Genomic DNA, 25730 nt, shown 5'->3' with positions numbered 1-25730 from the left:
AGCTCAGGAAAAAAGGAGAGAACACTGGCAATAACTCAAGATATTCTTTAAAAAAAAAAGTCATCAATACCGTATTTGCCATCTGCAAAGCAGGATCCATCAAGCCCAGGATTTCTTCATTATAACTTGATTCTAGGCTAATGATGTCATCAATTACATCATCCATCTGTAGGAAAAAAAGGGCAATGGAAGAGACAAATATAAGCAAAAACTGTACAAAGCAACCCAAAGAGAGATCCATGATTCTCTTCTTACCCTCAACACTGAATGCTCTTCACTTAGATTTCTAAGTTACCATCCCTTCTTGCCAAACAGGAACATCACTGAAGGTCACTGACACTAACCGGTGATAAGGATGACATCTGTAACCAGTGCTTAGTGAGGGATTACTAGGTGCCAGGCACTGGGCTCAGGGCTTTGGACGGGTTCAATCATTTCCCCCTCACAGTAGCCCCATCAGCGTAGGGGCTATGAGTATATCCATTCTCCAGGTGAGATGAAGGAGAAGCACCTTGCCCAATGAAGAAGAGTTCGAGCCACAACTTGAACCCATTCTCTCAAGCACTATGCTCAACTGCCACTCCTAGACAGGAAAGCTGGACTGGGAAACCTCATCTTGAAAGACAGCTGCGATTTCCTTTTTTTCTCTAAGGACTATACCCCATAGCCTTTGTAGACCCTCCTTGAAGTAAGAAAACACGGGCGGTCACTCAGACCTTTGCTCTCCTACGGACTGGTGTTGGGGGGGTCACTGTGGCTCTCAGGCTACTGGCGAACCCTGAACTGATCTTTACAGTGACTTATATAAACTAAGCGTCTCCTTGTGCGGCTGCCAATGTGCACGGGGCTCCCCCAGGAGTACACCAGGACGGGGTTATCATTACAGTGGTGGAGCTGACAGTCCCTCTAGATCAATTTTATTCCTCAAGTACCAAAACATCAGTTATGATAATAAACAACAGTGATTACATGTGCCTTGCAGCAGTTGCAAAGACAAGGCTGTGAGAACATTTCGTTGTAAACACCTTATGTATTTGAGTTGGGTATGTGCCTGTGTGTCTGCGAGCATGCACTCAGGCTTGAATCTCAATAATGCTTCGCAAGTACACAGTGAGGTCTCAGAGCTCAGAGGAATGCTCTTCATGTCTTTTTGTCATTTCCAATGAAAGGGGACAGGCCCCAATGTCACAGGGCTTATTGGAATCCTCATTCTCCCGCTTTCTGTAGTAAGGGCAACACCCTCAATTTTTAAAGGCCTCAACAGGCCAATCTGGAAAATGGGGTTAATAATACTCCTTGTCTTATTGGATTCTTGTGAGATCTCAGGATAAAGCATAAAAAGTGGCTCAGAGTGCCATGGATATAGTAAACACCCAAAAAATGAGAGTTATTAAGTGACCTCTGACAACGATAATTTCGGGTTGAATAACGTCCAGCACATTGTTTAGTTTCATTTCTAGATTGACCAGTTAGGTTTGTTTGCTTCTACGGGATGATTTTCTGATTGAGGTGAACAGTCAAATGGGCCAGGGGACTTATGCACAACTTCTCCTTGTAAATTTTTAGGGAAATAAAATTAGTGGGTTTTACTGATAGAATAAATAGAATTTTTATTTTTAATAAAATAGAATAGATAGAATTTTTTAAATCGTTTCTTTTTCTGATTTAAAAAACACTAAAGCAAGTTAATAATTGGAAATACAGAAAAGTAAACAATTTTTCATTGCTTATTCTTCTTTCTCTTATATATCTATACACACATTGTAAAATATATAAATATGTTAATAAATGTTTGTGGTGTTATTTATACATCTATTAAACAGGATGTCACAGAAGAATCTCTAATCACTTGCAAAAAATCCATGAAATATTATTAAATAAATTTCAAATGCATGTTTCATGAGAGTCCATTTTGTAAAACAATATGTAGACCTTTCTCCCTCTCTCTCTCTCTCTCTCTCTCTCACACACACACACACACACACACACACAAACACGCATATCTTGGTTTTATTAATAGCCTATTGAAGTTGATATCCTACAAATTTGTGTAACACATTGATGACGGTACCTAAATGAGTACAGCATTTTACATTTTATGTCTCACAATTTATGGATTTCAAGCACTTTTTAATCACTTAAAGCAACTTAGGGAAAATGTATTTTAAGTTTAATTTCATTTAGTTATTTAATCATGCGCCACAATGAGGAAAATGGCCTTGCTCATAGCTTTCTCCATTTAAAAAAAAAAAAATCAATGAGGGGAAAATAACCCTGAAGTCATCAGGAAGGCGTGATGAGCCACAAATATAGATTCTCATTACAAAGTGTTACATCCTTGGGCTGCCGAGTCATTCAGTACCTGCATGCATGACGCTCGTGAATGTGTGTTCATAGTTGGGCATTCGCTTTCCGCCCTGTTTTGCTCTTCAAACTTATAAAATCCCTGTAAAAACACAAGCAAAATCAGCCCATGACTTGGATTTGCAAATGGCTTTTCAATGACATGTTCACACGAGGCTGATGGTGCAGCAACAAGATGAAATAATAAGCTTTCAAACAAAGTAAAAGTGACCAAGAAATAAAATAGTGCACAAAGAACTTCCATCAAATCAGCTTGATAGATGACAAATATGGACAGAGAAAAATAAGACATTTGGTTTGGGCCCAGGGGAAAAAAGACTGAGTCCCTCTAGAAACTAGAATACAGAAACTTCAGAAAAGTCACCTCTGAAATCACATGAACATTTCAGAGTACTGTAAAACTCCATTAAAATGAGGCTTATCATCTCGTAATTTGGAAATAACAGGCATTGAATCACAACTCTCCTCTCAGGTATTTTTATGCTTCAAATTTTGATGCAACAATTAGCTTGAGGTGTGTTTTGAATCTTGTCTCCAATCCAGCCTTTACAAAAGCAGATTTCACGGCAGCGGCAATCTTATTATGAAACGGAATTTATCTAGCAATTAAACCTTTGCTTCTCTGTTAAATTCTCATGTGCTACATTATTCAAATCCATCCACGCACATTCTGTGCTTTTTTTTTTTTTTCCTCTTCAACTCAGGGAGAAATAAAAATACTATTCCAGGCATTCACAACAAGCGGAACTTCTAAACCGCCTGTCCCACACCTTTTCTATTTTTGTTTTTCCTTCTCCACCTTGCCTTCTCCTCTCTCTGCATTTTCACTGCTTTGTAAATGGAAAGGCATTGAAGAGAAGAGAGCGCTCAGCTAACGGAGCGGAAACAGGGTGGGAGAGAAAGTGTCCTCACCTCCACGTCCCACTCGGGAGCGGCCAGGTGTCCCGTCCTGAGCCATAACCCAATAACCCGGTGATGGTGAGAAAGAAGCCGGAGAGCGGCAGCCACGTAGCAGAAACTGGGACAAAGGCCAGTGCGTGTGGCCCCACAGACAGACTAGAGAGTCCACAGTCAAGTGTGGGAATAATATCCAACAGACATTCATTTAGTGTAAGAAGACAGGAGAGGGGAGGAGACATGAATTACCTCTTTTTCACAGTTGGAGTTAAGTGTGAGCATAGCCATGGGGCTGTTGGGTGCGCTGCTCCCCGGCACTGGTGGCATGACATGATCGCCAGGCTGGTTTGGACATGGCAAGCTCAGGACTTGGTTGGCATGTTTATTTGCTAAAGTGGTAGAAAGGTACTGCTTTACCTGCTGCCTTTGGGCTTGCTGTATGTGGTACTTGGTGGGGTTTTCGAGGTGGGTCTGCACCTGAACATAGCCACGGAGGGAAGAGAAGACAGCGCCGTTATTCGTGAGTTTCGGTCGGCTCTTTTCTCAGGCACAAACATGAGACTGGCCAGTCCACCAACAGAATAAATTATTAAGCCCCTGTTTATGTACCAGGCACTGTGCTAATGGATTTTGATATTACTGAAGTTTAAAGTCTAACTCTCAGGATTTGGGGTAATACTTTGCCCTGTTTTATTTCCCTGCTAATTAGCTGCACATCTCTTGGAAACCTTGTGCCCTTCTGCTCATGTCTAAGAATTTAAAATTTGCAACCATCTGTAGGGCAAAACTTTTCCCAACACAACTGGAAGAGCTTACTGAAATCAAAACAATCCAGAAAAAGGAGCATCACAATTTATTTTACTTTCCTTGGCAAAGAGAACAGCTTTCTGTTTAAAAACAACAAAAACCTCCTTAAGAACCAGCTGTAAAACGGTTGTAGAAAATAAACAGAAACATTCTGATGATTAAATCAACTAGTTGTAGATTAATTCCTCCCACTTTCATTTGGACATGATTATTCAACATTTTAATTAAGATCTTGAACTCAACATTAAGCAGTTTCTTTCAAACACCTCACACTTACATGTATGTGTTTTTAAAGGCATGGCTATTAAGGCACCAGGATATTTTTTCTCCTTTCTTATAAACAATACAGGATTAAAAATGGCTTAAAAAAAATCAGTGATAGTCAATTTAAAGTTACTTTTTCCTTGAGAAATACAATTTGATCTTATGAGCTCCGAACAGGAGCTGATGGAGAGAGCACAGCCAGGCACTAGGGGGAAAAAAAAACCCTACTAATATTTACTTTGTTCAAAACCACATTGAATTACTTCTTATAGTAACAAGCAGTAAATAGCATTAAACTAGCAGACTTGCACTTACTGGAAAGAGTACAATAAAATGAAAAGGTGAATTACTCAATTTATTGCACTGCATTTCAGACACTAAATATGAATAAGAGTAAAGCTCACCTGATAGTGATTATATTCTAGCATTTCCAGCATAACAACGCTTTAGGTGGCCCCAATCCAACGAGAAACGGTAGGCTATTCACTCCCTCTACTTTCTGTAATGCCGATTCGAAGACTGACTGGCATAGAGAAGGCACTATAAACAAGGTATCCCGAGACACCACCGGAAACTTTATCACAGCAGCCCTGCTTATAATAACCTAAGCTAATTAGTTATGCGTGTAAAAAAAAAAAAAAACCCATTCGCACAAGGGGCTTTTTTTTTTTTTTTTTTTTTTTTTTTTTTTTTTTTTTTTTGAAAGCTCAACGAGCTTGGTCTTCAATATTTATATCAATTTTTCCCCCTGGCTTGACGTCATGCTTTTTTCATAACTATAAAAGAACCTTTTTAAGTGATGAGCTATCAAAGTCAAACTCACTGTCAGATCAAGGCCGATTCACTATTCATCTTTAGTTCCAGTAGTATTAATAGACAATGGTATTTCTCTTTCAGCAATAGGTTAAGAGCTAGATGCCCCCTTTGGAGAAGACACTGCCTAAAAGCTACTATTACACACGAGACTTTCTAATGGCCACATAACTCTCTAACTGGCAACTGCAGGAAGAGCGTCTCTGGAGGAGTCTCTGTGCTGCACTTTCAAGTTCAATGGCCTCATCCTATATCCTAGTCTCAGTGTGCATCTTATTCTTAGTTGCATGGATATGTAACTCTCCTACTGACTTTAAAATCAGGAAGAAGGGAAACTACCCTAAGCAGAACAGGAAAAACATACACACACACGGGGCTGGATGTATATTTACGTGAAGAGTAAGAAATAAACGTCTCCCCAATTTCACCAAGGTGGGAAGCATGAAAGTGTTTAGCAAAACTCTTATTATAACTCTTAGGGATATAGAAGAGTAAGAGTTATCATATACATGACCGATGTACTTATATCTTTACTCATTTATTTGCTCCATTATTTACTGTTAGTATGTGCTAAACACCGTGTGAGACACGGAATATACGTTGCGAACAAATAGATCTGACTACCAGCTTCATGAAGCTTGTAGTCTGGGGTGAGACAAAAGAAGAAAAAGGCAAAGAAATAAATACCTAAAAACTGTGATAAATGGTTAATATTAACTGCTGAAATAGGGAGATATTTAAAGCATAAAAATTTGAAATTCAGTAATGCTGTCCAAATGCCCAGGAAAATGGAAGTTCTTTACGTTGGCAATCTCAGAGAGTTTTCAAATGACTGATCTAACATGCACACAGAGGTTCACAGAGACATTTTAAGTTTATGAAAGGGTCCAGACACGATAATGATGAGGACAACAGACATTACTAAAATAAACATAAAATGAGGGCAATGCGTGTAATGTGCTTATTTCACTATTACACTTAGACAAAGAAAGGGCTACACATTTAAAAATAAATGTTAATTCACTGGCAGATCCTTATTCTTTAATGAATTAGAATTTTATGCTTTAGTGAGAAAGGAAGCGACCTGCTCTCTATTCAGCATTGCCAGTAAGCTCTTTCCTAATACCCAGGTTGAGGTGATCGGAGTTGAATGTACTCTGTCCCTTCACGGTCAGCGTCATTTTAGTTTCCAAATAAGTTGAGAACAGACTAGCTATACACACTATGCAGGAAGCAGAACATCTCCAACTGTCTCCAAACACTGGAAACAGGTAACATAAATGAGGAACATGAGCTCTAGGGTTAATAGGGAGTAGTGAGGTCTGTGCCTAACTGGAACACACACGTCTCATCTAAAAGAAATGGCTGACATGAAACGTGGTTGACGGTGGCCACATGGGTACATCAATCCAGTCGAGATCTTCCAATTCTGAGATGTAGCTAGGCAATGTAAACTTCTTTTTGAAGTTAAATCTCCCAGGTTAAAAAACTGACATCCAGTTGTTTGACTTTCACACTGCATAAGACAAGTTAAACACATGTGTGGGCTGGACTCAGTCCAGAAGCCACTAGAATGTGGTCTCTGCCTCACACCACCCTTAAGGATAATCTTCCTATCTACATTCCCTGGGGGTGGCCTAGGTTCTGAGGACAAGTTACTGTCGAAATCCAGGCATTTACTTTGCTTCCCTGAGAGACAGCATGCCGAGCAGCACAGTTAAGAATTCGAAACCTGCATTCGAATTGTGGCTTTGCAACTTAACTGTTTAGATGACCCTCTGCAAGTCATGAACATTTCCAGGCTCTCATCTCCCCACGTGCTCAATAGGGATGAGAACAGAGCCTGCATGATAGAGGTATTTCCGCATTAAATGAACACACGTCTGACGGGCTTAGAAACATAGCTTGAAACATTGCAGTTCTCAAACGTTTTTTGTCTTAAGACTGTTTCAAACCGTTCTAATCGGGAGTATTTATGTGAGTCCTAGCTATCGGTGCTTACCATATTAGGAATTAAAGCAAAAAAATCTTAAAACGCAAGATGACACGCTGCGGTACATTCCACTGGTCTTCAGAACAATGACATTTTAACACACACGAAGCTTTTGTAAAACTCTTCTGTAAAATCGCAAGAGGGGCATGAAAAAAAGGAAAATAATCTAGTATTATGAAGACAGTAGTTGTGACCTGGCAAAATCACTACAAGGGTCCTGGAGTCCCCCAGGGCTCTCTGATCAACTTTGAGACCTGCTGATCTAGAACACAGGTTCACGAGTACCTGAACCCTCGAACCTTCTCACAGCAATATTATGAGGCTCTAAGGTCCTGTGACAATTTTAAAAGCCATATAAACAAAACCATCCTAAATCATAGCTCCTCAGACTTCCCTTTTGTTAATTTTTCAATAGCTAATCAAGCAAGCATACAAATGAAAACATATATGCAGCAGTAAACATCTGTATGACTGCCCGATAATTTTTGCACGCTGGTGACCTTCAGACTAACCCTCCCCAAGTTAATGAATTTGGAGAGTCAAGTTAGGTATTGCTGAGCATTTGAAGCACAGACCACAGAATAAAGCTAGAATACTTCATACTCTCTCAAAAGATACTCTTTTGTCGATATAAGGGATGTTTCATATAAATAAAGGATGTTAGCTATCACGTTAAAGTGCAAAACTCCAAAGGCTTTGAAATTCTTCTTCCTTTTGTTACTGCTACACTCTTTTTGTGCTTCTTCTGTTCTTCCTTCAGATCCTGCATTGATACCAAGAGAGGTGGAATGGATCACCTTCTAACTGTCACACTTTTGCTGTGCCACTTCCTAGGTGACAATGACAGGTTATTTTCCACCAGTTTCATTTGAAAAAGATCGTGGAGCACATCAGTGTGAGATGGTACCTAGAGAAAACTACCATCTTGACCGACAAAAGAATTCACTGGAGGGAAAGAAAAAATTCCCACTGGTCTTCTATTCCCTCTATGATTTGTAAACCAGAATGTAAATAATCAAGTTGAGGGAAGATTCCTGCAATCCTTTTAGTTCATAATCTTTTTTTTTTTTCAACACGTGCAGATTCAACACACACTTTTTCAACACAAAGTGCAGATTTCTTATTTTATGTTTAGGGAGAAAATGTGCCCTGCTGCTTAGCAAGTTTAAGGAACAGTAAAGGGATTGTAACTCCATCAACTACTATCCACTACGGCCTCCAAACCACCATTCTTTTACACTGGTTTTTAAAATGACAATTTATAGAGACGGTCAACTAAGCAGTCACCATCCCTGATAAACATGGCAGAACTGACAAAGCTAGCTTTCTTAAATGACTTGGGAGAAGACTTGTCCAGGGTCACATTTGAAAGGCACACGGTTCTTTTCAGTCCCACAATTATACGAATTGTGCCAATTATGCCACGAAAGAGGACTCAAGCCCAAAATACACTTTCTCCAACAGTCATCTATTCTGTACAGTCTGTACAAGGGGATTCTTCACAGAAAATAAACATGAGGATATGAATCCTGACCTAAGAGAGAAAAGAATCAAAATGAGATGCAAACAAGAAGCAAAAACAAAGGCGGCTTCCGTAAAGGAGACAGACATGGGACTAAGGCTGACGAGCCCAAGCCCCTTTCTCTAGCCCGGGAGTCTGCCCACCAGGCCGGCTGGGTCTGCTCCTTATTCTGGTCTGGCCTGTCAACTAAGAACACATTTTACGTTTTTCAATGGTTGGAAAAGAAGCAGAAGAAGAAGATTTCATGATACATGAAAATGATATGAAATCCAAATTTCAGTGTCCATAAATAAAGTTTTCTTGGCACACAGCCATGCCCATTCATTTGCATATTGCCCATGGCTGCTTTCACACCGAAGTGGCAGAGATGAGTAGTCACAACAGAGCCTGCCTGGCCCCCAAACCCTAAAATACCTACTCTCTGGATTTTTACGGAAAATGCCAACCTCTGCTCTGTTAAGAAAGTTTCATCTAACTGGAATTCAGCTTTTCTGATGAAATACAAGTTTTAAGAAGGAAAGAACGAGGGGACTTTTGAAATATAGTACATGTATATACAATTTTGCGGTGGCTTCTCCAAATATCGTCTAAACTGGGCAAGCAGCCGGGTAGGAACACCGGGTGCACTCAATGATTCCCCATTTTAAAGACAGACAGAAACTCTGAAAAGAAGGTTGTAAGACCTGCCAAGGCTGGACATTCAACCAAGGTCTTCCGCATTCTGTCGCCAGGGGCAAACCATACAAACACCCTTGGCTGTTGATGAATTTTAATCTAGGGCTTTAACTGAGCTAACAGGGGAAGATAAAACAATGTAAACCCACACGCACTCACATACTCTGTGTGTACACGCTCAAATATGTACGAATTTATATCCAGTTTCTCTGGCCTCTATACGTTCACACCACTTCCCATCACATCACTTTGCAGGATCTAGGCTTCTGAATTCAGAGAAATGAGTTAGAATTGTGTACAAAAGGTTGGGGTGCCTGGGTGGCCCAGTCGGTTAAGCGTCTAACTTCGGCTCAGGTCGTGATCTCACAGTTTGTGGATTCACGCCCCGCGTCGGGCTCTGTGCTGACAGCTCAGAGCCTGGAGCCCGCTTCGGATTCTGTGTCTCCCTCTCTCTGCCCTTCCCCGCTCACACTCTGTCTCTCTCTCCTTCAAAAATAAATACACATAAAAAAAAAAGTTTTTAAAGAAATGTGTACAAAAGGAGAGGACAGCAAATCTATTTTTCTAAAATGTTGATGTTTTAATAGAATAAACTAGACCAACTTTACCAAAAATGCCTAACAGGTCTTCCTCCCTTAGCTGATGACCTATAAAACAGTATGCTTATTATAAACCACAAGGTAGGCATGCTTTGGGGTTAGGACAAACAATATTTAGTAGCCCCAGGGGAAAAAATAGAGTATTTATAAGTAAACTCCTACTATATACATTGTTTTTTCTTCCCTCCCAGACTAAAACATGCCAAAGGTCTGAGTATAAAAAGAACATCAAGTTTTTATCTCAGCCAAATAGAAATATGAGATTTAAGACTGGTAGCCAACTGTCTGCAGAGTATTTATAATCCCAAAATAAAAACACAACTTTTAGAATCAAAGTCCTATGAGAGAAGCAGCAAAGCTCAATAAACTTAATCTATTACTCACCTTCATACAAAACTATGCATTTACAGGTCCTGTACTATAAAGATTGTATCAGCCATTATGCATGGATATGTCATACTAAATACCAAATTTTAAAACGTATACTGAACAGAATTAACATTCATTCACTCAAAAATCTCTACCCTGTAACCAGACACTGTGCATTTTATATTCACTCCAAGCTGAGGCCATTTAAAAATAAAACTAAGAAGTCACTTGCATAACCACATTAAATATTCTTGAAAGCCTCTTCATGCAATCTTTATAAAAAAAAAATCAGGGCGCCTGGGTGGCTCAGTCAGTTGAGCATCTGACTTCAGCTCAGGGTCATGATCTCACAGCTCGTGAGTTCAAGCCCCACGTTGGGCTCTGTGCTGACAGCTTGGAGCCTGGAGCCTGCTTCCGATTCTGTCTCCTTCTCTCTCTGACCCTAACCCACTTGCATTCCGTCTCTGTCTCTCTCAAAAATAAACATTAAAAAAAATTTTTTTTAAAGATTTAAAAAATAATAAGAAAAAAAAATAAAAATCATATGATGGCAACTGATTGAATACAGAAACAACTACAGAAGAAACCTTATGTTGATAGTTTTAACCTTTTATTTTGGGTCATTGCTGTCTGAGACTATACCCAATTGCCTTTGTGCTGTATACAGAAAGAACTAAATATAGGTTTGAGTGCAAACCTTAACATGTACATAAATCACCCGGGATCTTGTTAAATGCAGTGTGACTCTGTAGGTCTGGGGTGGGACCCAAGATCCTGCATTTATAATAAGCTCCCAGGGGATGCCCACCCTACTGGTCCACGGACTATGCTACATACACCTGGAGTGCAAGGCTGTGATACGTGCTCACCTGGACTTCTGCTCCCAGGAAAGTTACATGTTCATGATTCATTCAATACATATTGCTTGAGTACCAACCAGATCCCAGACAACTGCCCTACTCTTACACAGGCTGTTCAGGGGAGGTTCTGGAGAGAAGGCGACAGTTAAGCACAGGCCTGAAGTTGGGGAGGAGATGAACGAGGCAGATTGGTGGGAAGAACATCCCAGCAAAGTGCAAAAGTCCTCAGGTATGAACAAGCCGGGCCTGCTCAAGGAACAGCAAGAGGCTCTTAATATACCTACTTCACTTGGCTTCTAATCTACCACCTGCATCTGGTTTTCCTCTTACCTCTTTTCTTTTAAATGTTCATTTTTGAGAGAGAGAGAGAGAGAGAGAGAGAGAGCGAGCATGCACAAGTGGGGGAGGAGCAGAGACAGAGGGAGACAGAGGATCCCAAGTTGGCTGTGTGCTGACAGCAGAGAGTCTGACGCAGGGCTCAACTCACAAACCCTGAGCCCAAGTTGGATGTTTAACTGAGCCACCCAGGCACCCCTCCTCTTACCTCTTGTAATATTTCTTTTTAGTCTCCTTGGCCGGTTCTGTCTTCTCTTAAGCATCAGAGTGTCTCAATGCTCAGAGCTTGATTTTCTCTATGGAAATGCACAGCCCTGGTGATCTATATCAGTCTCCAGGTGTCCCTGAACTCCAGATTCACCTCCACCTGCCTACCCCACAGCCCCATCCGGAAGACTGAAGACATCTCAAACCTCACATGGTCATCATCCCCTCCGAACCAGCTCCTCCACCTTAGTAGATGGCAACTCTATCCTTCTAGAGTTGAAAACTCTATCCTTTAGGTTGAAACATAGGAAATTACCTTTTTGTCCCCTGTAGATCAAAAAAGTGGCCTTCATATGGTTCAATCTAGTTGTTCATTCAAAAACCTTGGTCATCTTTGACCCTGTTCTTCACACCCTCTATCCAATCTATAAAGAAGTACTGGCTCCCAGGGCACCTGGGTGGCTCAGTCAGTTAAGCATGTGACTCTTGGTGTGGGCTCAGGTCCTGATCCCACAGTTCATGGGTTCAAGCCCCGCATCAGGCTCTGCACTGACAGTGCAGAGCCTGCTTGGGATTCTCTCTGTGCCCCTACCCCGCTCTATCATACACTCTCTTTCTCTCAAAATAAATAAATAAATAAATAAATAAATAAATAAACAAACAAACAAACAAACAAACTTAAAAAAAAAAAAAGAAGCATTGGCTCCTTTCTCAGAATATATCCAGAATTTAATTGATTTTCACCGTGTGTATTGTTACCATCTGATCCACGCCATCATCATTTCTCACTTGGAGTAGTGAGAGTCTCTTCTGGCTTCTGTCTATGCCCTCTTTTAGTCTATGTTGAAGACACTGATTAGAGTGATCCTTGTAAAATATGTCAGATCATGTCACTACCCTGGGGGTGGGGGGAAACAACTCTGGAATGGCTCCCTATTTATCTCTTGAGGGGAAAAAAATGTTCTTACAATGGCCTACAAGTCCTTAACCAGTGCCATTCATTGTACTTGTTAGAAATTCAGTCTTGGGTCCCACCCCACACCTAATGAGTGTGACTCTTTCAGTGCGGACCAGAAATCCATGTTTTAACAAGCTAACCAGGCAGATTCTCATGCACGTCAAAGTCTGAAGATCTCTGCCCACTCCACCCTGGAATCATGACCTGTCTGCTCTTGTCTCCCACAACCATCCTAAGGGTTTATTTAAATTCTCAACCCATACCCTGCCAGTGCTCCTGACCCCCGTACCCAGCTCTACTTTGTGCAGAACATGGCCTGGCACACAGTAGGGACTCAACAAGTATCTGGTCAATTGGTGAATGAATGGAGCCCATGGACGTTGGGGGGAAGAGGTGCTAAGGGCAAGGAGTCAGATTGTGTAGGGCACCGTAGTATCTGGAGGCTAGGATTCTGACAGCCTCCAGAAATGTCCTGAGGAAATGGAGAAGTGACAAGTGCTGGCTCTTCCTAATTCAGAAAGCTCTGGAGGAACTATGTCTCCAGGCCAGCATGTGATTCAGAGTCTGCCTCCCTACTCTGAGAGATAAAGTTAAAGCTCCCTTTTCTGTTCAGCATCTTCCCTGAGACTGCCAATTCTTATAGCTCTCATCTATGAGGCCTGGGGTCCTGAGAGTCTAGGAGAAATGGCCATGAGCCTGGATACCTGCCTCCATGTCTAAACTATAGACCCCACAATGAGTCACCATGAAAACAGAGGTCCCCAAACAGGTCACCCATGGGCACAGTCCACAGGTATGGCAAACCATTCTGTGCAGTCGGTTAATTAAAAGTTAGGAATTTTCAACCAAGTTTTGGATCTCTAGTTTCTCTGGATCAATCAGGAGATCTAGTGATGCTAAAGCACACGGGCCAGCACTGGACAGAGTTGAGTGGCAGCTTCCCTCTTGGGATGAGCTACGGGCTCTTCATTTGGCCACCATTCCACCACTCCTTGTACCCACACTGATGTGTGGCCTGCTCCACTCACTCATCTACCTGACTTCTGAAGGCACATGAACTGTGAGCCCTTTAAACACTTCACATTCCTGGGTGTTGTTCCAAATCAGATGGAATGGGTGGCATACGTGTGCTTACAGAGCCACATTAAATGAACAATCTTAAATGATGTGGGAGAGAATAAAAAGTCAATTGGTATAACCTTAATACATAAAATAAAATGATGTAAACTTTTAAAAGGTACATGCACATCCATCCAGTAATTAAACAATCAAGCACTTTTCTACAGAAATCAACAGATATAAGCAAGATTTAAGATTAGGTACAATGGATGTAACGTCCATCAGAGCATTAACCATCATGGGAATGGTCAAATTACTACCTTAAAGCCCAATAGTCTGTGACTGCTTTCGAGTTACAACAGTACTATGGCACAATTGAGCAACAGACCTTATATCTCCCAAAACCTAGAATATTTCATCTGTGGTCCTTTATAGGAAGTTTGCCAACCTTACATCTAGTAAAACAAACAAACCAACAAGTAAAAGAAAACAAAAATCTAATAGCAGGCAATGGATTAAATTAATTACAAGGCCGCCACCTACGTTCAGGGTTCCCCAGACCTTGGCCCTGTTGACCCGACGGCCAGACACTTCTCTGTTACAGGGCTGTCCTGTGCACTGTAGGACAATCAGCAGCATCCTTGGCCTCTACCCAATAGATGCCAGCAGCGCCTTCCCCGCAACACCCGTGGTGACAAGCAAATATGTCATCAGACTTTCCAGACATCCTCTGAGGGGGCAAAACTGCCCCCAGTCGAGAACCACTGCACACAGATGGATACAATGCAGTCATTAAAATCCCTGCTTTTCAAACCTATTTAATTAGAGGGGACGCTCAGAATGGCAAAGCAACTTAGAAACGCTACATACACCGTGATCCTACACCGGCTTCAAAATATTACTTATACATCTGCAGAGGCAAAAAAAGACCAATTACCGATCATTCACCAAACTTAACAATAACTGTTCTGAGGTGATGAAATTGTAGGGAACTTTTACTTTATTGGTTCCCCCCCCCCATATTTTCTATATCATCTACATGACGCTAATTTTGTAATTAAGAAAAAAAACCTACAGATTCCACAGAAACTCAATTCTGTGGGTCTGGACAAATAAAGATATATTCAGGCAGAATCCCCCTCCTGAAAACTTTGCAAACAATAAATAAACCCACAAAGCTGTTATATACGGAATGAAATCTGCCTCATTCCAATTTTTCCTTTAAATACTTGATCAGATTAAGAGGACCCCGTTATTTATGACAGTTTTAGTCCAACATTCAAGCCCAGACCGTTTGAGTTTGTATGATATTTGACATATTTTTATGGTTTTGTAAAGGGCTGCGATTACGTGGTTCAATGGTCCCCTAATAATAGCCCATTGTAAGGACCGTCCACTTCTCCCCCTCCCAATGGGAGTTGTGAGAGCAGCATTCCACGTGCTAGAACTTTTCCATCTGCCCCAGTTTAGCACTGCCTCAGAACTGCAGACGCCTTTTTGTTTTAGTATTTCCCCCCCAAAATGCCCCCATTGTTTGCAGTTTATCGGGTATTAGAGATCATTATGGCACAGGCAGCAAAACTCCTTTTCATAAGGGCCGGCGCTCCTAAGAAACTGGCAGTGGTCAAGTTTGTCAGAGATGAAAACATTGCCCTGGGCTTAAGCAAAAGGTCAGTCAGAAATGAGAGCTGAAGGCTGCCGGTTTGAAGGTCAAGTCCACACGGGCTGAAAACTGGCAAAAAGTTGCCGCCTCGTAATAACACAGACTTCAGGGTCCGTATCATGAGACTCGACGGGTCTCCCGGTTTTTGAGGAGGTGCATTGTCTTGGGTAATTCCTGAAACTTGTTGCCTAGATTATGGGATGATGAAAACCCAGGTTGAAACGAACAACCCCCCCGCAGGAGCTCTCTCGAGCATGCTGGGCCCTGTGCTGAGCGCTTTGCAGGCCCCCCCTTTACCAACTTCACTTAACCAGCAGGTACACAGGTACTGAGTGTATGGAGAGCAGCAACTACATCTGGGCTCCTGGACCCACGAAAGAGCCTGTTTAAATTGGGGAAGCACAGACAAACGGGAAGGAAACAAATCAACAAAGAAAGGATTTCATACAGTGACTCAGTGCAATGCAAACAATAAAACAAAGTTATTTTGGAGTTATTTGGAGCAAACAATAAAACAAAGTTTCCGTGGTGCCGACATTCCAACTGAAGAAGACTGAGGGATATGAAGAAGCCAGGGATGTGGAGAACCCAGCAAGCTGGGACCCCGAGGTGGGAAGCAGCTTGGCAGATGGGAGAAACAAGAACGTCGGTAACAATAATCAGGGCGGTGCTATGATCAGGCAGGCCGGTCAGCGTGTGAACTGCGACAGCCAGCCGTGGCCAGGTGTATGAGGCCTTGTAGGCTCTGTAAGGAATGTGAGTTTTCTTCTCTGCTACTTAGAAGAATCCTTTCTTTGGAAGGTTCTAAGCAGAGAAGTGACAAGATCTGACGAACGTTCGTAACACATCACTCTGGGGCTGATGTAGAGAGAAGCTAGGAACGGACACAGGGGAAACAGTTCGGAGGCTCCTGTGGCCACGTTTATGAGAAATGATGATGCCTTGGCCTCAAATATTAAGATGCAGTTGCATGGGAGACACGTGTTACTGGATCTTTTCTTTGGTTTCTCCTGGGCTTACATCAAATTTAAGAACAGCACGTCTATTAATGAACTAACAAAAGCAGAAAATATCTTGCACAATGCTCTGAAAAGTCTCACACCAGCATCAAGAAGTTATTATCAACAATGCATACATCATAAAGTATCCCATATAGACTTGGGGCCCATAAGCTAAGTGTATGGCCAGCTGTCAGAGTACAGTGGAGAGAACTGATCTAGTACTGTTGATATTGAGCTAGGAAAAAAAAAAATATTTAGCTGGAATTTCAGATAGACCTGAGTTAAAATCCTAGCCAAGTGGCTTAGATGCTCTGAATCTTAGTTTTCTATTTGCAAAGGTGGGATCATGGATACCCACCGGGTAGTTGCTAAGATTGATTAGTTTAAGTGACGAAATGCCCAAAAAATGCCTAGCACATAAGAAATCCTCAATAAATAAATAAATAAATAAATAAATAAATAAATAAATACTGTTCTCTATTATCGTTAGCCCTGGAATTTTTGCTTTCACATTCAAGTTGACCAGTGTTAGGTCATTTAGATGATACATCTCAAAAAAAAAAAAAAAAAAAAAAAAGTAAAGGACACCTTGAAGGAGTAGAGAGGGCAGAGGAGAGCGGGGCTGGAGAGGATGTTCGGCCTCCTCCAGGCATCCTTTTCTCTTCTCTTTAGCTGACTCAGGTATCACAGATACTATGGATAAAAGTGGGTAAAAAACAATCTTAGTGCCTGGGGGCACTTGCTGGCAGGGGGTGTCTTCTGGAAGGCTTTTGTGAAATTCTCTCTCTCACTTCCAAAGGAGCTAACCCAGGCACTGATTCTTAAACGGGGCTTCAGGGAACCTGGACACTCCTGAAAAGTGCATGCAAACCTTCTGAGGATGCATTTTTCCTAGGTCTCACAAAAGAAAACAGTTGAAGAAGAAATTCTGTCTAGAATTTACAAGTGAGAGGGAGGTATGCACATGAAACAAGTTGAGCCCTGAGTTGTCACTGTTCAAGCTTGGTGATGAGGACTTGGGGGGCTCATTATATTATTCTCCCTGCTTTTATATGAGTTTGAAACAATCTATACACACTCACATACAGCATACATATTTATGTATTAGATATTTTCTTTATATTCATTTTTATCTTTCCTATAAGAAGGCAAGTCTGATGGCAACACATTTACTAAGCAAGCAGGTGGTTAATCCATCAACCTACCATAAGCATAAATGTCTGCTTTTTTGCTTGTTATTCTGGACTTACGCCTGAACTTGCTTCTCAAAGAACTGATTTTATGTTTTGTGAACCAATTATGGATTCGATATGGTCCACGCCATTCCTCTGTGGTGGTGTCAGCCTGACCAACTCGCAGAGACACATTTTATTCACAAAGTAATTTGGGTCCCATGGAGTGTTCTCACCAATCAAAGCAGGAATGTATATTTTAGCCATGAATGAAACATTTTTTATTTGTGCAGAGGGTATAAAAGTGAACTCATATTGACCTTTTCAGATCAAAAGCAGAAATACCTCTTTCAAACAAAATGGCCAATGATCTACATTTATGTCATATAAAAAAAAACACAAGCAACTGAAGCTTAAGTTTATAAAGACTTTTTTTTTAAGTGCGCTGTCAGCACAGAGCCTGATGTGGGGCTTGATCACACGGACTGTGAGATCGTGACCTGAGCCAAAATCTAAGAATCAGACGCTTAACCAACTGAGCCACCCAGGCACCCCATAAATATATTTAGGAGGAGTTTTGTTTTTATCCACTAAAAACACTTGCAAAAAAAATGACTCATCACACTGTTCAAAGCAAACTCTCAGAGGGATTTTAAATATGCTATAAATACATACAAATTTATAAGGGTAAGACATGCTACTGCAAAACCAAAAAATGGGATAGTCCCATTTGGATTTTTGTGTGTGACAAAAACAATGGATAAAAGGAGTAAAGATGAAAAAGACAGAATACTTCTTTGGGGAAGAAAGGTGAGAATTCTAAGAGATGTAAGAAAATGGGAATATACTGGGATTTCTTATAATAAGGATAAAGAATTAAAAAGTGGAAATGAAGTAATTACTAGCACTTACTATGTGCCAGGTAGTTCTAAAAGTTTTCAATGGACGTGGTCATGTCATCTTCACTACGACTCTAAGAGGTAGGAGCTATCATTACTCCCATTTAAGGGATGAGAAAACTGAGGCTTGCTCCCAGCCACTATATTAAACACTGCCATGTTATGAGTGATCTCTAGAATTTACACTTCAACATAGGATTTCTGGTTTTGATTCTGTACAGAGAGCCTCTATAATAATTCTTTTGTGTATTTGTTTTCTTTCACACTTTCGTTATGAACAAGCCTCTCATTAATATTTGATCTTCACCTGGGTGGACACGGATCATTTAAACCAAAGCTCTACTCAATCCCTAAGTGAACAGAAACAGGCACTCAGGCCAGCAGTGGGTCAAAGAAGACAGGACTTTACAACAGAGAAACTTACAGTGAACATTTGTTATGGGAAAAATGCCTCAGGACGTTGGATAATTTAAGAGTTGACGGCTTTTTCTTACTTTTTCTTTTCTCTTTTTTTGGTGGGGGAGGGGCTGGGGGGGGTTGGTGGGCAAACAGAGTCTTCCAGATTCAAAAGGAATTTTGTTAACCAAAAGCATCTAAGTATCATGGGGTTTTTAAAGGAAAGATTAAACTATTGTATGATATAGTCATTCTTTTATGAGAAAGAAAATAGGCCACTGTGTTATGGAAATGCCAGTTGCCATACACCTAATTATAAACCATTATCAAAATAGAGAAGAAGAGAAATGTGCAGATCACTCTTCTGTAAAAAGACCCAGTGCACTATATAGTTAGGATAAAAACAAAAACAAAAAGCGATGGTTCAATCAGTCCCCAAAACCCTGTATATTATATGCAGTAGACAGAAAAAAAGCCCTCGATAGGAATGAAAATCCCTCATTCCTGTCCTCAAGGAGCTTACAGGTATAGGGTTAGGGTGAGTGTGTGAAGAAAGAAACCCACACATAAAACAGCAGTTCTCACCCAGGGGCGATTTTGCCCTGCACGGAACATTTTCTGGTTGTCACAGCTGGGGGGGGGGGGGGGGGGGGGGGGGGGGGGGGGGGGGTTCTTGGGGGCAGGAGCTGCTGCTGACACCTAGTGGGTACAGAGGAGGGATGATGTTGCACATGGTACACAGCTCCGCACAAGAGAGAATTACCTGGCTCCCACATCCACAGTGAGAACATGTGGTGTCAACTGCCCACACCAAGCCTGCAGGGAGTAGTTTTAGAAAAAGGCAATGAAACCACTCAAGGCACAGGAAGGGCACAGATACCCCACGAACCATTGATGGGCTTCCTCCTTGTATCTGGGCTTCACAGTTAAGCAAGGGGCACTTCATATCCTGTCTTGACACGCAAAGGACACCTTCTTAGTTAACTGGAAGGAGGAGGAAATGTCATCACAGTCAATAGCTTAATTCAAAACCCTTCATATCAACTTGACTTCTGGAAAGTAACGTGGGAAGGAAAAGTTATGCTGGTAAATGGAGAATGATCAATTCAACACAACAATAAACTGTGCCCTAAAGTTACGCAGAACAAATGTGAATGATTCCAATTATTCAAAAGCACATTGGGAACCTGCTTTGGTGTTTCTGAACATGAACTCTGAGTGCACTGTCGATAATCTGGGAGTGAGTGTCACTTACAAGTCCCCTCTGTCCAATAAAATACCGAACGAGTACTTGCAAATAAAGCCATTCACTAATGCTTAGTTTTGGAGCGCTTCACATCAATTCTCCTTCCCGTCCCAAAGCGTCAATAGCAAAACAAGCATAGTTCTTCATCTCTTCATTTTCTACCTTTTTTTTTTTAAGAATGAAAGAGCATGCACACACGTGCACGAGCAGGGAAGAGGGGCAGAGGGAGCAAGAGGGATTCTTAAGCAGGCTCCATTCTCAACACGGAGCCCGACACAGGGCTTGAACCCACAATTGTGAGATCATGACCTGAGCTGAAATCAAGAGTCAGACACTCAGCTGACTGAGCCACCCATGTGCCCCTCATTTTCCACATCTGAAGAGAGGAAATATCTTTTTCTTTTTCTTTTTTTCCTATTTTGTGAGGAGCGGGTGGAGTTTTTTAAGTATTTTTGTTTGAGTGTAGTTGACACACAATGTTACATGAGTTTCAGGTGTACAACACAGTGATCAGACAAGTCTATATGTTCTACTACCCTCGCTGCAAGTATAGCTACCCTCTGTCATCATACAGCCCCTATGGTAATATCACTGATTATATTCCCAAGGCTGAGCCTTTTATACCTCTGACTTATTCACTGAAATACTTCGATCCCGTATCTCTCTCTACCCTTCACCCATTTTGCCCCTGTCCCCACTCCCTCCCTTCTCGCAACCACCAATTTGTTCTCTATTTAGATATCTGATTCTTTGGTTTATTTATTCATCTGTTGGGTTTTTTAGATTCTACATATGGGCAAAACCGTACGATACCTGTCTTCCTCTCTCTGACTTATTTCACTTGGCATAATACCTTCTAGGTCCATCCGTGTTGTCACAGTTGGCAAGATCTCCTCCTTTTCCATGGCTGCATATTATATTATACATCTTTTTCAATATATTTTAAGAACTTTGAACAGCCATTAATTTATCATTTTGCATATGATACGGACTTTATTTTCTTACTGCTTTTCAAAGTATAAAGGGAAGCATAGCAATCCTGGTAACTGTTAAAGCTGAAGAATGGAGGAGAAGGAGTCACACTGGACGATTCTTCCCAATATCATATATATTAGAAATTTTCCATAATAGTTATAAAAAAAGAAAAGAGTAGAATTAGTTCTTAGACAACCACACATACACACACACAAATGTGGCCTTGTGTGTTTTCATAAAATAATCCTGATGACTTCAGTGACAAATTCTCCGCGGTCTTAAAGATTCTAGATCAAATTTTATTTTGCTATCTGCCTTTCCATCATTTATATTAAAAAAAGAAATCTACAAACTACACAGAAAAACAACAAAAAAACCCTAAAACTGTAGAAATAGCACTAATTAAACAATACTCTTCCCACAAAGTTTCAGTCTCAAGTGACGTCTACAACAGACAAATTGGGCAGACCTAAATGACCTTAAAAGGACTCTTTCTTACAGCAAAATGACAAGTTTCAACTGCCAAACTGAAGCTTCTTTGTATTACATGTTTTATCTAATTAGCACTCTAGGAAATGCATTGCGGTGACCAAATGGGAGCGTTCCCTTCTCTTTCTGTTGGCCTTAAAATAGGGAGTGATGATGCAGTTAGTTACACCTTTAATATAAAATAGTATGTGTGTGCGAGAGAGAGTGTGTTCTCCAAATAATAGAAATGATTAAGGAAAAGTGTGTAATAAAAGGATTGATGATACAATATTTTTGGCTTCTTTTCCTTTAGACAGAGCATGATTCTTGACTTAACAATAAGCAATATTATTTTCCATGTTCAACATGGTCATTGGAGGGTATGAGTACGAGTTATAATACAATGTTCACTCTCTGTTTAGAGAAAAGTAATTAGGGAAGGAAATTAACTTCTAATGAGCATTTCTTCTATAGCAGGCATAATACTCAGGCCTTTAAATACATTAATCTCATTTGATGTGCACAAGAGAGGTTAAGTGCTCTCACTCGTCTGGTCTCCAGATGAGGGAAACAAAAGCAGAGAGGTTAACTAACCAGTCCTATGTCACCTGCTTGCTCTCATATAGTGAATATCTAAACTTTAGTTTGTTGGGCTCCAAACCAACCAAAATATCCAGGGTGCATCAGAGCTTCACTACTCAGGAGTGATCAATGTCCTGCAACAAGTAATATGGCAAATACGCTTATTTAAAGACCACCAAAACTGTCACCATGAAAAGGAATGCACCAGAGAAAATTCACTGAGGGAGTTTTATTAAATTTATTATCATTCTCAAGCCTAGGGACAGAACAAAAATGCTATGACTTTTCTTATTAAAAATGCAATGTATGTGGTTGAAGAAAATTTAAAGAATAAAGATGAGCAAAGGAAAGAAAAAGAAATCACAAATTATCCCATAGTGGGAGACAAATCCTGACAGCATTATGGTATTTATCTTTCTACCGGTCAAAGGAGAATTGTAATGTGGCCTCCAGGCAATGTTAGCACAACTAGAGTGAAAGTTACCATGTTCAAAAAGTGGGATTTATACATATCTCTAAAACAGAAGACATACTTGCTAACCTACCCACTAAGATCCTACAAGATTACACTTAATTCAATCTGTGAAAGTCGAGCTCAGATTTGGATTATTGATTTAAATTACATTTGACTCTGGACTCTAATTACATGTTTTAGGATCCCCATTCAAGAACACTTGGAGCTACAAGTAGCCCTTTGCTAGGTACCAAGGGAGTAGAAACGGAATCATCAACGTGAGGAATACAAGGAATGTGCTATAAAGAGACACTTAATGCTGAAAAGTCCTGTGCTTCCCCCCAATCTTTCTACTTTTGCTAATCCAATGTCTTTTCTGTATCATACCATAAATGCAACCACCCTCCCCCAAGAAAGCATTACAACCTAGACTGGGTTCAAGGGTTAACAATGGTAAGAAAAGAAAAGAAAAGAAAAGAAAAGAAAAGAAAAGAAAAGAAAAGAAAAGAAAAGAGAAGGGAAGGAAAGGAAAAGCAAAAGAAAAAGAAACAAAAAGAAACAAAAAAAATGTATCAAATCAAATATCCTATTTCAAAGGCAAAAATAGTGAATAATATCTGAGAATTTTTCAGACATGAGTTCTCAAACTATATACCCTAACCTACTTGAAGGAAGCCCCTTGAGAGCAGAATAGACTTCCTTCTTGTTCTTGTACTCTAGTACTTAGCACAGTGTCTGACATGCATGAGACATGTAATAAACATATCCCAAATGAACAAACAGTGATAAAAGAAACTCACAAGAAAGAGCAAGTCTTCTAAAGATTGAAGATGGCAGACTTGAAAGATTTACCAAGGAGCCTGGCTAATCAACTATGGTATCATTTTATGATAATACCATTTAATTCGGCATTAAGGAGGGCACTTGTTGGGATAAGCACTGGGTGTTATATGTAAGTGATGGATCACTGGGTTCTACTCCTGAAACCAATACTACATTTTATGTTAACTGACTTGAATTTAAATAAATAATTTTTTAAAATAAAGCAAAATAATCCACTTGTACATACTATAATTGACTCAGAACATTCACGAAATAAGGAGAGCATCATTCCAACATATGTGATCCTGATGAAACTGAAAGGTTTTACTTTAAACAATAATTAGAGGCAAGTGTTTATAGTCGCAAGACACAATAAGCCACAGCTTATTACCATGCACATCAAATTACTTAGTCTAGATACAGGATATTTATTATTAGGTCATGCATTTGTAATCCTAATATTAAATTTAAAAGCAGTGCTATTTAGTAAATGTTTGCTTAACAAACATAGCTTGCCTATGTCTGGCTGGCTCACTCAGAAGGACATGAGACTCTTGATCTCAGGGTTGTGAGTTCAAGCCCCACACTAGGTGTAGAGATTACTAAAACAAATACATAAACTTAAAAAAAAAAGTTTTAAAAGTTCTAACAGCCTCAAATTTAACTCAATCAATTGTGAACCTATAAAATTTCACATCGAAATACCTTATAAGATCTCTCTCTGGGTTCTTAACCCCCAACATCCAGATGACAGAACTTCAGCTATGAACACCTTTGCCAGCAGTTTTCATCATAAAAAAAAAAAAAAGTATTGGCAACTTCCAAGATTAGAAAAAATGGCAAAGTAGGTACATTCATTTGAATTACTATGTAATTATTAACAATGATATATATGGAGAATATGCAGCAATATAAAAACATGATATTAAAAATAAAATGCAGTAAAAGTATATAAGCTATTATCACACTGGCATAAAAACAAATTGGAAGGGCAGGAAAAGATTAAGAAAATTGTATTTTAATCTTTTTTGCTTTTATTTATTTACTTATTTATTTATTTATGTATTTATTATTTTAAATTTTAATTTTAATTCCAGTTAATTAGCATACAGTGTTATATTAGTTTCAAGAAAATTTTATTTTATTTTATTTTATTTTTATTTATTTTTGAGACAGAGAGAGACAGAGCATGAGCAGGGGAGGGGCAGAGAGAGGGGGAGCCACAGGATCTGAAACAGGCTCCAGGCTCTGAGCTGTAAGCACAGAGCCTGACGCGGGGCTCGAACTCACGGAGTGTGAGATCATGACCTGAGCTGAAGTCGGACGCTTAACTGACTGAGCCACTGAGGCACCCCAAGAAAATTTTATTTTAAAAGAGCTTTATGTCAGAACAATAGAATATGATGACATTTTCATCTCTTCTCATTTCCAAAGTTTGTGATATGACCATTACAATAACAATTTGCCTATTTTATTTTATTTTATTTTAGCCTGCAGTCCTGGTCTCTAACTAATGAAGTGGGTAGGGTTAGGTCCTTCTCTTCTAACCTCCCTTGCGGCACAGCATGAACCCATGACTTAGGATCCACCAGTCAAATGTGCCTGCACTGGACTGAGGTGCTGGGAGAAAGGTAGCAGGCACAGCTGGGGATGGTCATGCTGCGAGAAGATGGGGCTCTTCGTGGAAGAGGAGGAATGCAGCAGCCTCCAGCAGTCGCCCCCAGACCAATTCTGTTGTAGGGTTTGAGGTTCTGGTCCTGTCCACACAACTCCAAGCCTGGTTCTCCCACCTACCTCTGCAGGCATCCCGATATCCTGTCTATATATTTCTTTTCTTTTAAAATTAACCAAAGTTGCTTACTACTGCTAGCTATTAAAAACTCTGATATAAGATTTGATTTCTTTTATAAATATATATATATCAGTGTGTTATAAATATGTATTTATTATAAAATATTACAAACTTAAATATATATGAATATATGCATTTGTATGTACAAATGTATTTCCATAGCTATAAAGGGGGAATTATTCATTAATCTTCATGTATTAGGAACTTTTTATCCAACAAGAACTATATGGTTGATTTTAGTTATGCCTGATTATGACTAATTTGTGTTTAAAAGAATACAAACTCTAGTTTAGAAAAGGAACCTGTGATATAAAAGAACTGCAAATGAATGGATTCTCTTAGATGTCTTCCCAATCGCAAGGAATGGAAAATAGCTGTTAACATTTCTCTCTGGGCTCTATGTTACAATTAAATGTTAGTATGTGGAAGCAGATGGCATCTTTACTTAACTTTAGAGGAAAGGGTGACTGATTATGT

The 25730-nt window shown here is 40.1% G+C and overlaps 1 protein-coding gene across 3 annotated transcripts in view; it reads right to left on the bottom strand.

Moving 5' to 3' along the window:
* MITF (melanocyte inducing transcription factor) overlaps positions 1 to 25730 on the bottom strand; it is a 219744-nt gene that overhangs the window by 27246 nt on the left and 166768 nt on the right. For all 3 annotated transcript variants that reach the window (XM_049640880.1, XM_049640881.1, XM_049640882.1), the window contains exons 3-5: positions 3511 to 3738; positions 2363 to 2446; positions 71 to 166 (exon numbers count right to left, since the gene is read on the bottom strand). In XM_049640880.1, coding sequence (XP_049496837.1) covers positions 71 to 166; positions 2363 to 2446; positions 3511 to 3738 — 408 coding nt within the window. The remainder of the gene's footprint in view (positions 1 to 70; positions 167 to 2362; positions 2447 to 3510; positions 3739 to 25730) is intronic.

Source organism: Panthera uncia, chromosome A2, assembly GCF_023721935.1.
Source record: "Panthera uncia isolate 11264 chromosome A2, Puncia_PCG_1.0, whole genome shotgun sequence".
In the NCBI taxonomy this organism is placed as follows: Eukaryota; Metazoa; Chordata; class Mammalia; order Carnivora; family Felidae; genus Panthera; species Panthera uncia.
This window is presented reverse-complemented; position numbering and strand designations above follow the sequence as displayed.